The sequence below is a fragment of the Nansenia antarctica genome (genome assembly GCF_963989245.1).
Source record: "Nansenia antarctica genome assembly, chromosome: 6".
NCBI classification, from domain to species: Eukaryota; Metazoa; Chordata; class Actinopteri; order Argentiniformes; family Microstomatidae; genus Nansenia; species Nansenia antarctica.
The window spans coordinates 9,170,539-9,188,038 of NC_137676.1; the positions used below are offsets into that span (position 1 = coordinate 9,170,539).

The 17,500-nt window shown below is 48.6% G+C and overlaps 1 protein-coding gene across 1 annotated transcript in view; it reads left to right on the forward strand.

Moving 5' to 3' along the window:
• LOC308160242 (plexin-A1-like) overlaps positions 1-17,500 on the forward strand; it is a gene marked incomplete at both ends in the record, with an annotated part of 160,685 nt that overhangs the window by 136,324 nt on the left and 6,861 nt on the right. The window contains 8 exon segments of the mRNA XM_080534160.1: positions 1,886-2,029; positions 3,695-3,929; positions 6,824-6,966; positions 9,481-9,737; positions 10,539-10,605; positions 13,547-13,693; positions 14,136-14,295; positions 14,410-14,610. Of these exon segments, the coding sequence (XP_080390286.1) occupies positions 1,886-2,029; positions 3,695-3,929; positions 6,824-6,966; positions 9,481-9,737; positions 10,539-10,605; positions 13,547-13,693; positions 14,136-14,295; positions 14,410-14,610 (1,354 nt within the window).

The window sequence follows — 17,500 nt, forward strand, 5'->3', positions numbered from 1 at the left end:
GGCGCCGGGCCGCTCATTGGGAGCAATTTGAGGTTTAGTGTCTTGCCCAAGGACACCTCGGCATGTGGCCAGCTGGGGATCAAACCGCCAGCCTTGTGATCATTCGATGCCGGATCTACCTCTTGAGCCACAGCCGCCCCTAGTAGTAGGGGATAGGGAAGGGATAGGGAAGAAGAGAGGTGGGGAGAGAGGAGAGGAGGAGGGAGATACGAGCAAGGATCAGTAGAGAGATACATGTGACAACAACACGTGTTGTAAAAACTGTGGAGGACAGAATCATGTAGATGGTAGAGTCGAGGAGATCTCCAGGGGGAGGCTGATGGAGGTAGGGATCGGGAGGTCGGGGATCATTGTAATGCATGGAACGGAATGAGGAACGGCATCAAATCCATGTGATTTTAAATGAAAACCCATGCATGACAATGACCCCCCCAGACCTCCGATTTCTACGTCCACCAGCCTCCCCTGGATCCAACCCATAAGCTTAGCCTAGTCTCTCTGTGAGGAAGGAGAAATAAGGGGCTTAGCTCTGCTACGCAAAAGGACCACTCCCCAGGCTCATTTCCATGTTGGTGGTTTATTTCTAGAGAAGGGTGAAACAGAATCAGAATCAGATCAGAATCAGAATTGCTTTTATTACATCAATGTACGGGTACACAGAGTAAAATTCTTGGGTTCAGGTTAATTTGACACTCACAGGAGAAGAGGTCACAAGGTCTAAATGTATTTGTTTAGTATTAATTTGCAGTTATTTAAACTGATTAGAGAGATGGTAGGCTCATGGTCCCGTTTGATTCTAACATTTAGAAACGCTTAGCTTTTCTTTTCCCACTAAATGCTACAGTCGCTTGGATGTGAATATATTAGATTACGTTGAGGTTGGATTGTTTTTGCCGTGAAAGTTGTTTGAAAGAAAACAGCATGGGTCACTGTTTGTCTCCTGTGAAGCGATTGAAACCAAAAAGGAGAGCGTAACAGCCTTCTGTGTTAAATGAAGCTATATTAGTGAAACCTTTTTGGTGATTGCGTCGTCCCTTCCATGGCTTGTTAAAGTATGGCTATTCCTATTAAAGCATTGATGAGAATGAGAAAATGTAATTTAGTGAAATAATCAACAGTATTTGGGAGACACACATCACATTCTCCACGCAATTAACTTCGCATCTGATGCAGTGTGTGTGTGTTCATTCATGTGTGTGTGTGTGTGTGTGTGTGTGTGTGTGTGTGTGTGTGTGTGTGTGTGTGTGTGTGTGTGTGTGTGTTGCTGCGGGTGCATCGCTGATGCAGGGTGAAATGATAGTGGATAGAAGGCATGTTTAAACTGTTCCACTCTGCAGTGCCCTGCAGAGTTAGGGGATTGGACGGCAGTCTGCCTCTCTCTCTTGCTGCTGGGAGCCATGGGTGGCAGAATAATTCACTCTCTCCATCTCTCCTCTCCTCTCTCCGTCTCTCTTCTCTCCTCTCTCCATCTCTTCTCTCCGTCTCTCCACTCCTCTCTCAATCTATCCTCTCCTCTCTCACACCTGATCCTCTCTCATTCTCTCCAACCCCCTTCTCTTTCTCAGCCCATCTCTTTCTCTGACTCTCTCTCTCTCTCTCTCCCATCCACTCCCTCTCTTCCTCCCACTCCCTCTCTTTTCCATTAACTCCATCTCTTACATCCACTCCCTCACTTTCTCCCACTTCCCCTCTCCTTCTCCCACTCCCACTCTCTCTCTCTCTTTCTCTCTTCCAACAATAAGAGCTGGGAATGCATACTGTCTAATATCTTAAGTGTTATGGGGCAGTATTGGTTCGGATAAGAGATTTGACGTGTGTGTGTGTGTGTGTGTACGTGTACGTGTGTGTACGTGTGTGTACGTGTGTGCGTGTGTGTGTTCCTTAGGGTCGTAACCTGATCCCGGCGGCCCCCGGTAACTCCAGACTCAACTACACAGTGTTGATCGGCGAGACCCCCTGTGTTCTCACACTGTCTGAGAGCCAACTGCTGTGTGAATGGCCCAACCTCACTGGACAGCACAAAGTCACGGTGGGTTTAACACACACACACACACACACACACACACACACACACACACACACACACACACAGAAACACACACACACACACACACACACGCATACACACAGAAACACACACACACACTCACAGAAACACACATCCACACACACACACACACACACACACACACACACACGTCCGCACGCAGACACAGACACAAACACACGCGCACACACACACACATACACACAGACATGATCGAAATCCTCTCTTCCGGCAAGATGTAAGCGCAATCTTGACCTTCTCTAGTTCACTCTGTCTTTCTCTATGGCGCAATGTTTGTTGGTCCTACAAATAACATTGAACTTTCCTGGTTTAATCTGGTAGCATAATCTGGCAGCAACAGATCCGAAGGATGAAGGCTGGCTTTTCTTTATGGAAGTACAGCTGCTGTTAACCTTAAAGTCTCTTTCTAAATATCTATAAATCCTCTGACTCCACCCCCTCCGACTGTATCACCCATGTCCAGCCCTTTCACACTATCTTTGTGACATTTCTTGCCCTGAAAATACTTCGAAAGTTCTGGCAAACACATCGTGGTAATTCGATGTGACGGCTCCCCAAACTACCAGTGGCGCTCGGAGCGTCAAGCCGGATTTCTGTGTTTTTTTTCTTCTCTTCCCAAATGTCATGTTGAATATTGGAGAGAAACACACACACACACACACAGACACACGTACGCATTCACACATACAGACAGAAAAACACACACACACACACACACAACCATACACACACACACACAAGTACGCACGTACACATCCACACTCATCACAGTAGAGACATTTCATGTCTTGGTCTAGTACTTCATCCCCCCTGACAATAGGACAGTATAAATAGTCGTGTGTCCCAGTGGGAGCCATGGGGCGCTGGAGAGAAGGCCACAGCTGTACTCAGGTCCCCCGCTACCCTGAGCTACATACTGGGAAGCCAGTAGGGTCTGGCTGTGTGTGTGTGTGTGTGTGTGTGTGTGTGTGTGTGTGTGTGTGTGTGTGTGTGTGTATGTGTGTGTGTGTGTATAATTGTGTCTGTGCGTGTGTGTGTGTGTATGTGTGTGTGTGTGTGTGTGTGTGTGTGTGTGAATATGTGTGTGTGTGCGCGTGTGTGTGTGCGTATTGTCCCCTCAGATCGACAGCTGTGTTGCTAGCTGTGACTCCTGTTCTAAGAAACTAGTTTGGCCTTCTTTTTCATGCTTTGCTCCATCAAAACAATAGGGAACACCATTGGTGCTTTGAAGTTGTGTGTGAAACAGCTACACACACACACACACACACACACACACACACACACACACACTCTACCGGAACCTTCAGCTAACTTTGTGTTGTTTGTTTTGACATCAAGACAGTATTTTAAATGCACTTAAATAATGAGTCATCCACCTAGCGACCAACCCCCCACTGAACACTTGATTTGAGATACTCCAGTGATGGCCTGTGTGTGTGTGTGTGTGTGTGTGTGTGTGTGTGTGTGTGTGTGTGTTTCTAAGTTTAGTGGAAACCTCCCTCCAATTTTCAGTACTATTAATTACCTCAGCTCCTGAGGGGAAGATTCTCTGACTGTAGTGATTGCTTTTGCTTTTGTTTGATTAACATCTTTGCCATTGTGTTTGTGTGTGTGTGTGTGTATCAGATCCGTGCTGGTGGGTTCGAGTACTCCCCAGGGACCCTCCAAATCTACTCAGACAGCCTCCTGACCCTGCCCGCCATCATCGGCATCGGAGGGGGCGGCGGCCTGCTCCTATTGGTCATCATCGCCGTGCTGATAGCCTATAAGAGGAAGTCGCGCGACGCCGACCGCACCCTCAAACGTCTGCAGCTGCAAATGGACAACCTGGAGTCTAGAGTGGCGCTGGAGTGTAAAGAGGGTACAGACACACACACACACAGACAGACACACTCAGAAACACCCATACACACACACACACACACCCACACACCCACACACAGACAGACACAGACACAGACACAGACAGACAGACAGACAGACAGACAGACGCATACAAAGACACACACACACTCTCTCTCCCCCCCCCCCCCCCTCTCTCTCTCTCTCTCTCTCTCTTTCTCTTTCTCTGGTATATGTCAACTTGCTCCAACTTGTCCAGTCGTCATGGTAACAGGTTGGTGTGGATGCAAGGGCTGATGCCTCTGTCATGATTTTGCAGATGTACCCTGTGAGTGTGTGTGCGTGTGTGTGTGCATATGTGTGTGCGTGTGTGCGGGTGTTTGCCTGCATGTGCCTGTGTCTGTGTGTGCGCATGTGTGTGTGTCTCTCTCTGTGGTCTGCAGTGGTCTTCCGAGCCAGCACACTGAGAAGGACTAATTGGCTATTATGTGTGTGTGTCCATCCTGAGGGGTCGCGACCTTGTCAGTCCCAGCTACCAGCACTGCCTGTCACCACTTCACTGATGGATAGAGAGATGGGAGGACGAGCCTGGCAGGGAGGGAGAGAGAGAAAGAAAGAGAGAGAGAGAGAGAGAGAGAGAGAGAGAGAGCGAGAGAGAGAGAGAGAGAGAGGGAGGGAAGGTTGAGGTTGAGGGAGAGAGAGAGAGAGAGAGAGAGATAAAGGGAGGACGAAGGCTAAAGGAGATTTAATTTAAAGCTCCCGTTGTCCCGTGTTACCCCACACAAAACAACACGCAGGCATTCAGTCCTCTGCACACTAGCTTCTGGCTAGATATCTGCCTAGCTTGAGTACATATTTGCCTAGCTTGACTAGATATCTGCGTAGCTTCAGTAGATATCTGCCTAGCTTGAGGGGACATTTTGGCTTAGAGAGAAAACACCAGCAGCTTTCACGAAGTAGAGCGTTTCCATATCCCCGCCCCCTGGCCCGCCCCTGCGTCTACAGCCAGGCTAGGCTAATAATAACGGCGGTGGTGGGGGGTACGGGAGTAGCAGACGGAGGGGTGGGTCTGGGGGGGACAGGGGGTGGTGGGGCGGGATGGGGGTGTGTGTCAATAAGGGTTCGGGGGGATGTGGAGTTCAGGGAATCGTGCTAGTGGACCCATCAGAGAGTACTGTGATCATAATAACAATACACGCACGCACGCACACACACACACACACACACACACACACACACACACACACTCACACACACACACACACACACACACACACACACACACACTCACACAGACACACAGACACACTCACACACACACACACACTCACACACACACTCACACACACACACACACACATGCACACACACATGCACACACACAGCTAATGACTACTTAGCAATAGATGAGATGCAGTAGCTGCAGGGTGGTAGGGTATCAGCTGTGTGTCGGGCTCTGCAGGGTGTGAGAGGTGCTTAGACACACAGTTAGAAGTGAGAGAACCAGGCACACAGGATCACAGCTCGTACAATCCTCCTCTTGTTCTGGATTGAACACTTCCCTTTTAACTTAGGGAAGAGGGGGGGGGGGTTTGGAGGTAAGAAGAGAAAGAGCAAGTCAGACTGAGGAAGAGAGAGAAACACAGACAGAGAGAAAAATGAGAGAAAGAGAGAGAGAGGAGAGAGTATGACAGGTACCATGTTGCCTCTTAGTAGACTCCACACGCTATCAGAGAGAGAGAAAGAAAGAGAGAGAGAGAGAGAGAGAGGAAAAGAGGAGTCCTGCAGTGTAGTAAAGTACAGAGAGAAGAGAGAAGAGCTTGCCTGACAGGAGAGTAGGGAACTTTTCTCCAGATACCCTACCTGTCGAGAGACAGAGAGACAGAGAGACAGACAGACAGACAGACAGAGGAGTAAGAAGCTTCTTTCCATCTCCCTTCCCTGTAGACTGCACACGCAGGGCATTAACAGCTGCAGGAAATTATGCATGAAACGCATAGCAACTCCTTTATTAATTACTCACTCATGCAGTTAATTGACTTTCTTTCCCATGAACTTTGTTTTCTCTCTCTTTCTTTTCTCTCTTTTGTGTCTCCCTCTCTCTCTCTCTCTCTTTTACTCTATTTCTCTCTCTCTTTTTCTCTCTCGCTCTCTCTCTCTCTCTCTCTGTCTCTCTCTGTCTCTCTCTGTCTCTCTCTCTCTCTCTCTCTCTCTCCTTGCAACTCTGTTGTTGTCTTTTGTTAAAGTCATCTCCTCCAGTATAGATTTAATTCCTGTAAATAACATATTAAACATTCCATCTAATTGCCTCTCCGTCTGTCCCTTTATTGAAGCCAATTAGCGTGGGTTTGATAGGCTACTGTCTATTGGTGCTATTTACATATATTTAACTTACAAAACACACTGCAATGCATAGCTGTTGTCGAGCTGTAATACATACAGAAAACAGATCTGTAACCATTATACACATGTAAATACAGACCACTGTGTACAGTTGCTTAGCGCACCAGGGGAGGCTGGTGGAGGTAGAAATCGGAGGACGGGCTCATTGTAATGCATCGGAATGGAATAAGGAATGGTATCAAACTGAGCCTGGAGTTCTACCTCCACCAGCCTCCACTACAGTGTACCCATAACCCATAACCATTGATGTAAATCTCACTATGACTGTCTCTCTCTCTCTCTCTGTGTCTCTCTGTCTCTCTTTCTCTTTCTCGCTCTCTGTCTCTCTCTATCATTCTCTCTTTCTTTCTTTCACCCCCCCCCCACACTATCTAATGCTCAGTGTACATTCCATTAAGGTAACAGTCTCTCTCTCTGTATGTCTGTCTGTCTGTATGTATGTCTGTCTGTATGTCTGTCTGTCTGTCTGTTTCCCCACCTGTTTCCCCACCTGTCTGTCTGTCCCTGTAGCGTTTGCGGAGCTGCAGACAGACATCCATGAGCTGACTCAGGAGTTGGATGGGGCGGGCATCCCCTTCCTTGACTACCGGACCTACGCCATGAGGGTCTTGTTCCCAGGCATTGAGGACCACCCGGTCCTCAAGGAGATGGAGGTACGGGTCAGTACACCACTCCCACTGCCCCATAGAACTTTCTAGAACTTATAGAACCTAACATAACTTAATATAACCTAATATGACCTTTAGAACCTAATGGTACATTCCAGAACACGGATAGATCTATACTAACCAAGATAGACTAACCCTATACTAACCCTATGTCAGTATACCACTACCAATGCTGCTATAGAACCTAATAGAATCTTCTAAAACATAGGGAGGAGAGGAGAGGAGAGGAGAGGAAGGGAGGGAGAGGAGAGGGAGGGAGAGGAGAGGAGAGGAGAGGAGAGGAAGGGAGGGAGAGGAGAGGAGAGGAAGAGGAGAGGGAGAGGAGAGGAGAGGAAGGGAGGGAGAGGAGAGGAGAGGAGGGGGGGGGAGAGGGAAGGGGAGAGAGAGAGAGCAGGGGAGGGATTGAGGGGGAGGAGGATTAGGTATGTACTGTGATCAGTCTGAGTTCAGTCTCTTACTGCTCTGGAGCTCTGCTCTCCTGCTCCATCTCTCCATCTCTCCATCTCTCCATCCATCTCTCCCTCCCTCCCATCTCTACCTCTTTCCCTCCCTCCCACAGTCTATAGACCCTGTTCCCTTCTCCCTCCCTCTATCCCTTCCTCCTTTCCTCCATCCCTCCCTTCCTCTCTCCACCCTCTCTCTCTTCCTCCCTCCTTCCCTCCCTCTCTCCCTCCCCACAGTATATATATAGACCCTCCTCCCCTCTCCCTCCCTCCCTCCCTCCCCTCCATCCCTCCCTCCCTCCATCCCTCCCTCTCTAGAGGTTTTAGAATCTCATTTAGTCCCTCAGAAGAGGATGGAGACACTTTATTAGGCCATGTTGTAGAGAGGAGAGATCGACTAACAGTGTAGTTTATGCATGTGCGTGTCTGTGTGTGTGTGTGTGTGTGTGGTGCCCAGTGTGTGTGTCTGTATCTGTCTTTATTGGGCTATGCCCTGCAGATAGATAGATGGATGGATGGATGGATAGATGGATGGATGGATGGATGGATGGATGGATGGATGGACGGATGGATGGACGGATGGATTGATTGATAGGTACTTGATTGATTTTTATGATAAATTAAGGTGTTATAGCAGTTCACATCACAAACTAAAACAACAAAATAAAGTGACAATAGAATAATAGAATAAAATAGAATAGAATAAAATAGAAAGTAGTCTTATTGCAGCAGGCAGAACATATTTCCTATAGCGCTCCCTGGTTATAGTAGTCTGTTCCTAAAGGAGCTTCTCTGCTTTGCCACAGTGTCATGTAGGGGATGGGAGGGATTGTCCATGCTAGCCAGAAGTTTGGTCCTCATCCTCCTATTGGCCACCTCCTCCACAGTGTCCAGGGTGACACAGAGGACAGAACCAGCTTTCCTAATAAGCTTGTTCAGCCTCTTGGTGTCACCTACCTCGATGCTGCCGGTACAGCACTGCGCTGGCCACCACCGACTGGTAGAACATGTTCAGCAGAGTGCTGCAAACGCCAAAGGACCTGACCCTCTTCAGGAAATAAAGCCGGCTCTGGCCCCTCTTGTACAGGAATGTCTGTACCATATACTGTATCTGTGTTACCAGTCCAGTCCACTTTATTGTCCAGGTGCACCCCCAGGTACTTGCAGCCCCATCTCCTTTGTCTTGCTGATATTGAGTAGCAGGTGGTTCTGCTCACACCACTCACCAAAACTGTCCACAGGTCCTCTGTACTCGGTCTCCTGGCCTCCACTGACACATCCCACAATAGCAGAATCGTCCAAGAAGTTCTGCAGATGTCAAGTATCTGTGTATCTGTGTGCCGGAGGTCCGAGGTAAAGAGGGTGTTAAGGAAGGGAGCCAGAATTGTCCCATGAGGGGGCGCCAGTGGGCTCACCACCCAGTCCGACCCACATCCCTGCAGCCGTACAAACTGTGGCGTGGAAACAATGGGGGAGTCCAGGAAACAATGTGGGAGTCCCCTTGCACCCTCAGCAGCGTCTGATGCATCCCCCCCCCTCTCTCTCACTCTCTCTAGGGCTCTCGATGGCCTTCTGTTTATGACTATTACACTATTATTATTATTATTATTATTATTATTATTATTATTATTATTATTATTATTATTATTATTATTAGTCATAACACTATCAATGGCCAATACAAGATGTCATGTATGTGCATGTATATTTCACGTGCCATACATCAAAGACATGTTATTGTCATGATACAGGCCATGTTGAAATAAAGGCTTGAAATGAAATGAAATGAAATGTAACAGTCCAATGGCGCCATCTAACACTTATCTCTCTTCTGATTGGTGGGAGTCTCGGGTATCTCTGATCTGATTGGTCCTTCTCCTGTCCCGTCCCTGTCCCGTCCCACCCACCCAGGTCTAGGCCAATCAGGAGAAGGCCCTGACATTATTATACTGTCGCTCCGTCTAACATGTATCTCTCTTCTGATTGGAGGGAGTCTCAGGTTATCACTGATCTGATTTGTCCTTCTCCTGTCTCCCCCGTCCTGCCCCTCCCCCAGGTCCAGGCCAATCAAGAGAAGGCTCTGACATTATTCGGCCAATTGCTGACAAAGAAGCACTTCCTATTGACGTTCATCCGGACATTGGAGGCGCAGCGGTCATTCTCCATGCGTGACCGTGGCAACGTGGCGTCCCTGATCATGACGGCGTTGCAGGGGGAGATGGAGTACGCCACGGGGGTCCTCAAACAGCTGCTCTCTGACCTCATCGACAAGAACCTGGAAAGCAAGAACCACCCCAAACTCCTGCTCCGGAGGTGAGGGGGGCACATAGATTCAGATTCAGATTCAATGTAATTGTCATTAGCATAGTACAAGAAGTACAGAGACAACAAAATGCATTCGGCACCTAGCCAGATGTGCTTAGTCCAAAAGCCATAAAGAGATATGTACAGATAGTTATGTACAGACAGGGGCGAGATATGTACAATAAGATATATGCAGTAGATATGTACAGAGCAGGAGCAATCGTTATCAATACAATATGTACAGTATAGGACATAGGACACATACATAGGACTATTCACATACACACATGTACATACATGCACACACACACACGCACACACACACACACACACACACACTCAGAGGTGAGGTGAAGAGAGAAGAGGATCTAAACAGGTTCACCCAGGTCTCTTTTCTTTGTGTTTCATATTAGAGGAAAATAAAATCTGTCAGCTAATTAGCAACCATTCTAATTACTCTTTGTCTGCATGGGGTGTGATTCTGGGGTCCTCGTGAGGCGACAGGTTCATTTGTGATTAACGAGAGAAGTTACACAATTATAGTAATTGTCTGGTTTTAATGAAGATTGGTTGTTTACCGTGCGGATAAAGTTTTGTTTGTTTTCCTCGTGAGGCACTATTTGTTTTAAGCTCTTATTTGTTTCACCTCTGGCGAGCATTGCACCGTGACAGCTGTGTCAATCCAGACCAGAATAGTCGATACATGAACAGGCCAGGTTCGGATTCATTGAAGCATATGGTTTTACTTGTTGAGTTGAGCCATGTTAACTGGTTCTGATCTCCTTCTGTCCTCCTTCTTCTGTCTGTTAGAACGGAGTCGGTGGCAGAAAAGATGCTGACCAACTGGTTTACCTTTCTCCTGTATAAGTTCCTCAAGGTAAGTTCTCCATCGACATGTATAATACTGTAGGTCTCTGGATCTCTGGAGGGCTGCTATAGACACACACACGCACGCGCGCGCGCACACACACACACACACATGCGCATGCACGCACACACACACATAGACAGCAGCAGAGTGTCTGAGGTTTCTCCCGTCTGACCTCCCATTGGTTCAGAGAGTCAGATGTGTTTTGAGGAGGAGACGAGGAGAGACACGAAGCGAGTGATCAAAGAAAAACACTTGAGCTATTCGACCAAGGTTTCTCCAGCGACATCAACACCAGCTCAACAGCTCGGGGCATCATTACAAACACCAGACCGAACCAAAAGAACTCAGATGAAACAATCCCCCCGACACGGATGTGTCGTATCGATTCAGTCAGTTTGCTCTCCGACTCTCCTCATGGTTTTGTGATGAGGTTGATCTTGTACGGCGTGTTATTGTGAAGGTATTAGTGGGCTGGGTATCTCTCTCTGCTCTGGGCTCTGGGCCGTTCGCCCTTTCCTTAGATTTTCGTATTTATTTTCCTGATAGTTAATATATTATTTATCGCTCGCCATCATTATATCCTTGACAGACTCGTTCTAGCCTGCGGTCATTAGGTGCTCACCTCCACTCCTCCTCCTCCTCCTCCCTCTCCTCTCCTGCTCTTGTTCCTTTGCTCCCTGACGGAGGAGTGTCCGATTCCGTGTCTTAACGAAGCATAGATGTGGGTATTAAAGATGATTTCACAGACAAGCGTGGCGTAGCGCAGCGTAGCACGGTCGGGGCGAGAGGGAGTGATATATGCGTGTTCTCTCTCATTAGCAGCTGTCTGGTTAATTAGCGCAGATGCTAACGAGACGTTTCCAGCATATGGTGGCAGAGGGGAGGAGAGAGAGGGGCTGAGGGGGGCTGAGGGGGGGAGGCAGGAGATGAGGCAGGGGGTGGAGGCTGCTTGCTAACCTCTTCACCTCCCGAACACACATCCTTCTCTGTGTCTCAATCTCTCCACCCCACCCCCCACCCCCTCTCTTCCTGCCTCTCACACACACTTTCTTTGGAGGTTCTTTGGATGCAGTGCAGGACTCATTCTCCTCACCTCTCTCTCTCTCTCTCTCTCTCTCTCTCTCTCTCTCTTTCTCTCAACCACACACACACACACACACACACACACACACACGTTAGCCCCAAAAAAATTACGTCAAGGCTTCAGCACAGTGGACTTACACAGTCTTGTGAAATGCACACGTCTCAAGTTTGTACCCTATTGAACACAAGATGTTGAAGAGATTGTTTTGCTCTCCATTAAATGTGTGTGAGGCCGAGAGGGAGGAGAGAGTTGGAGTGTGTGTGAGAGTGTGTGTGAGTGTCTGTGTTTCTAAGAACGGTAGATAAATGTTATCCCTACCCAGCACTTACAGGCATAAGCTCTCATATCCTCCAATATGAACCCTGCGTCTTTAACACACACACACACATACACACACACATACACACATACACACACACACACGCACACACACACACACACACACACACTCAGAAGAGGGTGGCGGCTGACACTGATGCTAATAACAGGTTAACGATTGAGAGAAAGTGAGAGTGCTTAAGAGGCCCTTCGGTGTGTGTGTGTGTATCTGTGTGTGTGAGTGCGTGCAAGCGCCTGTGTGTGTGTGACTGTGTGTGTGTGTGTGTGTGTGTGTGTGTGTGTGGGTGTGGGTGTGTTTGTGTGTATGCTTGTGCGCATGTGCACTTGTGTGCCTGCCCATTCATGTGTGTGTGTGTGTGTGTGTGTGTGTGTGTATATGTGTGAATGTGTAAGTGTGTCCTCTCTTCCAGTGTTTTTCTCTGCCCTGATCTGAGGGTAATGACTCTATTGATTGGCAAGTGCCTGGCTGTGATACTGGGAACGCAGGAAACATTTAGATTAGCCTGTTAGCCCGCTGCGACGCCACGTACCCTCTAGATGAGGGGGGGGGGGGGGGGGGGGGGGGGGGTTGAGGGGGGGGGGGTTGTCTAATCACAGAGACGACAGTCTCTGGGCTGAAGTATTAAGAGTTGAAATGACTTTGATGAACTCCAGTGGACAGGAGCTTCAGCTCTCGGCGTGATGTGAGAGCCTGGTGTGTCAGTGTGGAGACAGGTTGTGAGACTGTGTTAGCTTGGTGTGACAGGTTGTGAGACTGTGTTAGCTTGGTGTGACAGGTTGTGAGACTGTGTTAGCTTGGTGTGACAGGTTGTGAGACTGTGTTAGCTTGGTGTGACAGGTTGTGAGACTGTGTGAGCTTGGTGTGACAGGTTGTGAGACTGTGTGAGCTTGGTGTGACAGGTTGTGAGACTGTGTTAGCTTGGTGTGACAGGTTGTGAGACTGTGTTAGTTTGGTGTGACAGGTTGTGAGACTGTGTTGTCTTAGGGGTGGCTGTGGCTCAGGAGGTAGAGTCGGTGTCTAATGATCGCAAGGTTGGATCGCAAGGTTGGAAAATCGGCGGTTCGAATCGGCGGTTCGAGCCCCGACTAGCCACATGTCCAAGTGTCCTGAACCCCAAATTGCTCCCAATGAGCAGGCCGGTGCCTTGCATGGTAGCTTGCCGCCATTGGTGTGTGAATGGGTGAATGAGAGGCCATTGTAGTCCATCTACCATTAGTTTTTTGGGGGGTTAGTTAAAATGCATTACAAAGACAGCGACATAGAAGACAAACAAGATTGAGATAATGGACAGATATACAGACAATTAAAAAAGAAGTTACAGTGATATGTGTGTTGATATAAAAGTCTGAGCGGGCGTCTTAGGTTGGTGTGTGAAAAGTGGGGTGTGGCACATGTGGCGGAGCGGTATATAATAATAATACAAATATAAATAAAGAAGAAGAAGACGAAGAAGAAGAATTAAAAGCACAAAACTTAAACAATATATCTATATGCGTGTTTGCTGTGGGTGTGTGTGTCTCCAGGAGTGTGCAGGGGAGCCTCTCTTCATGCTGTACTGTGCCATGAAGCAGCAGATGGAGAAGGGGCCCATCGACTCCATCACAGGAGAGGCGCGCTACTCACTGAGCGAGGACAAGCTTATCAGACAGCAGATCGACTACAAGACCCTGGTTAGTACAACAACACACACACACACACACACACACACACACACACACACACAGATAGACACATGCACACACACGCACACGCACACACACACACACACACACACACAAACAAACAGACAGACAGACACGCACACATGCATACACACAGATCGACTACAAGCACTGGTCAATACAAATATTGTATCCTTCTTTCAGAGTATAAACACAGGTTTTCTGTCATTATCATTCTGGATCAGTGAAGGAGGATGCAGGTAGAAATCGGAGGATGGGGTCATTCTATTCCATCTCTCTGCATTCCGCAGAGGGAGAGAGGAGGGGAACACTGGGTTACATCATGGTTTCTTAATGACACTGACCTTTCTTTCCCTCTCTTCCCTCCTCTCCTCCTCTCCTCCTCTCCTCCCTCCTCTCTCTATCCCTCTATCTATCCCCTCCCTGACAGACGCTGCACTGTGTGAACCCGGAGAACGAGGCCGCCCCGGAGGTGACGGTGAAGGGCCTGAACTGCGACACCATCACCCAGGTCAAGGAGAAGCTGCTGGACGCCGTCTACAAGGGCAGCCCCTACTCACAGAGACCCAAGGCTGGGGACATGGACCTGGGTAAGGAGACCTGGGAAAGAGAGCACAGACCACACAAACATACCCGCACCCACATCCTACCCCCCCCCCCCCCCCCCCCCCCCCTGTTCTAACCCCCGGTCCTCTGTCCCCCAGAGTGGCGTCAGGGCAGGATGGCCCGTATCATCCTCCAGGATGAGGACATCACCACCAAGATAGACAATGACTGGAAGCACCTGAACACGCTGGCCCACTACCAGGTGACAGACGGCTCGGTGATCGCCCTGGTCCCCAAGCAGAACTCTGCCTACAACATCTCCAACTCCTCCACCTTCACCAAGTCACTCAGCCGATACGGTAAGGAGTCTCTGTCTGTCTGTCTGTCTGTCTGTCTGTGCCCTCCATCTATCTATATCTATCTATCTATCCATCTATCTATCTATCTATCTATCTATCTATCTATCTATCTTTCTATCTATCTTTCTATCTATCTATCTGTCTCTGTCTCTGTTTGTCTTTCTCGATAGCAGTCTGACTGTCTGACTGTTTGTATGTCTGACTGTCTGTCTGTCTGTCCGTCTGTCTAATTTTCTCTTATTCTCTCTATCTCTGTCTTGCTCCCTCTGTGTGTCTTTCTCGATAGAGAGCAGGGATAATTGTGTTTTTACTCTCTCTTTGAATAGAGAAGTGTTTCACTCCACAGCGATATCTCTCCTGCCTGGGCTATTTCAGGGCCGTTGACACCGTTGAGATAGAAAACGACAGGCGTTAAACTAGACGCCTCTTTCCTTGCGGCTGAGAGTGAGGACCCCTGAGTCACAGAGACATACTGGCTGTGTTCCAACCTCCACACTAGCATAGCGCTGAGAATGGATTAGTGTGTTGGCTTTCTCATGTGAAACAGACCAGACCAGTCTCAGCTCTCTGCTACATCACTGACACCGTGGCTGGGTCCCAACAGTCTAAACTGGCTTCCTCTCCTTGTCTCCTCTCCTTCCTCTTCTCGTCCCCTCTCCTTTCCTTTCCTTGCCCCCCTCTACTCATCTCCTTCCTCCTCTCTCCTACCCTCTTCTCTCCTCTTCTCTCCTCTTCTCTCCTCTCCTTTTCTCCTTGTCTCCTCTACCCATCTCCTCCTCTCTCCTCCCCTCTTTTCTCCTCTCTGCTCCTTTTCTCCTCGTCTCCTCTACCCATCTCCTCTCCTCTCCTCTCCTTCACATTTCCTCATCTCCTTCCTCTCCTCTCCTTCCTCTTCTCTCTCTCCTCGTCTCGTCTCTTCTCCTTCCTCTCTTCTCCTTCTTGCCATCCTCTCCCCGTCTCCTCCTCCTATATGCACTGATCTGAATACAGAGGATAGATGAAAGCAGTATGTATGTGGTGTGTCTGGTGTGAATGTGCTTAGACCTGTCCAGTAGTGTTGTCATCGGTGCAGAGGAAGACTAGCAGAGGAAGCCTGTTGAGAGTGATGATATGGAGCCCAGCTCTTTCTCTCTCTCTGGCACAAGCCATTTTCACAAAACCTATTTGTTATTTCCCCCTCTCTCTCGCTTCTTTCTGTGTGTGTGTGTGTGTGTGTGTGCGCGTGCGCGTGCGCGTGCGCGTGTACCTAACACTGGTGCGAGTGTGTGTGATGAGGTAAACGTCTGAGGTAAACGTCGGTGCGCTCCCTCTGAGGGGGAGGGAACATGATTGGAATGGAATTGAAAGGCACTCAGGGCAACAACAACAACAGCCATAGTCCCAGCCTCATGTTCTCTGAGTAATAGCACCTAGCAACATAGCAACATAGTATCATAGTACCATAGAATCATAGTACCATAGCACCTAGCAACATAGCATCATAGTACCATAGCACCTAGCAACATCGTACCGTAGTACCACCGCTTAAATAAATAAATAAATATACAGGAGTTTTCTGCGAGAGAGTAGACATTGTTTCAGTGTTAATTTCATACTGGGGTTCGATAGCTGTGGGTGTTCTCTAAGATGTCTAGGAGCTAGTAGTCTGCTGTGTGAGAGAGAGAGAGAGAGAGAGAGAGAGAGAGAGAGAGAGAGAGAGAGAGAGAGAGAGAGAGGGAGAGAGGGAGAGAGAGGGGGGGAGAGAGAGAGAGGCAGAGGGAGAGAGAGAGAGATATGAGATAATGTTCTGGTGTGAACCTGGTGCTGGGGTGAGAGAGAAGGTTGTTGGCATGGAGACAGATCTTAGTTGCCTTGGTTTTCCCTCTTGTGTTCCTGGCTGATTTCGACACCTTCACACATCCATATAATCCTGTTTAGACTTGAAAGAGAACAACTTCTGTGTGTTTGATACCGTTCCATCTTCAGAATGGGTCTTCATAGTTGGGCCTTGTGTCTGAGCAAACTCACCAGGGGAGACGGGAGGAGGTAGAAAGGGGACGGCCTCCGATTTCTACCTCCACTAGCCTCCCCTGGCCCGGGTAGTAGGGTATTCAAGTATTCAGGTCACACATCGTGTTGTGACGCCCCATTGTTCTTTTATTTCGCTGACAGAAACAACTACCCCAACCCACTGACACAGATTACTAATGTAGTGTTTACTCTGCTGCAGTAGATACTGTGTGTGTGTGTGTGTGTGTGTGTGTGTGTGTGTGTGTGTGTGTGTGTGTGTGTGCGCGCGCGTGTGTGTGTGTGTGTGTGTGTGCGCGCGCGTGTGTGTGTTTGTGTGTGCATGTGTGCGAGTGTGTGTGTGTGTGTCAGTGAGCTTCTGAGCTGCACCTCTGTCATCCGTTCACCTTCGTCCCCCTAGCTCCACTCCATCACCCTGACGGAGGGAAAGATAGACAGACATGTTGGTTGTTTTTCTCTCCCTCCTCCCAGCTCTCCCCTCCCCCCCCCCGCCATCATGCCACTGCAGCAGCCTCTCTGATAAGCGGAACATGGTAGATAGGCATCTCGCCTATGTGTGGTAATGAAAGTTGACACTCACACCATTAATAATGGAATGATGCAGACTAGGCAGGCTAGGCTAGGCTACATTAGCCCCTGGGAGGAGAGGCAGGCTAGGCTACACTTAGATGGGCTACATACTATTATATATTGTACCATTGTAATTATACCATTCCTCATTCCATTCCATGTATTACAATGAGCCCATCCTCCTATTTCTACCTTCACCACCCTAACCCTAACCCTAACCCTGGTATATAGAGTCCTATAAGTCTGGTACTAGACCGTTGAACTCCCCAATTGCCCAAACATTCCGGAACACTCACCACCTAGAGTGCCAAGT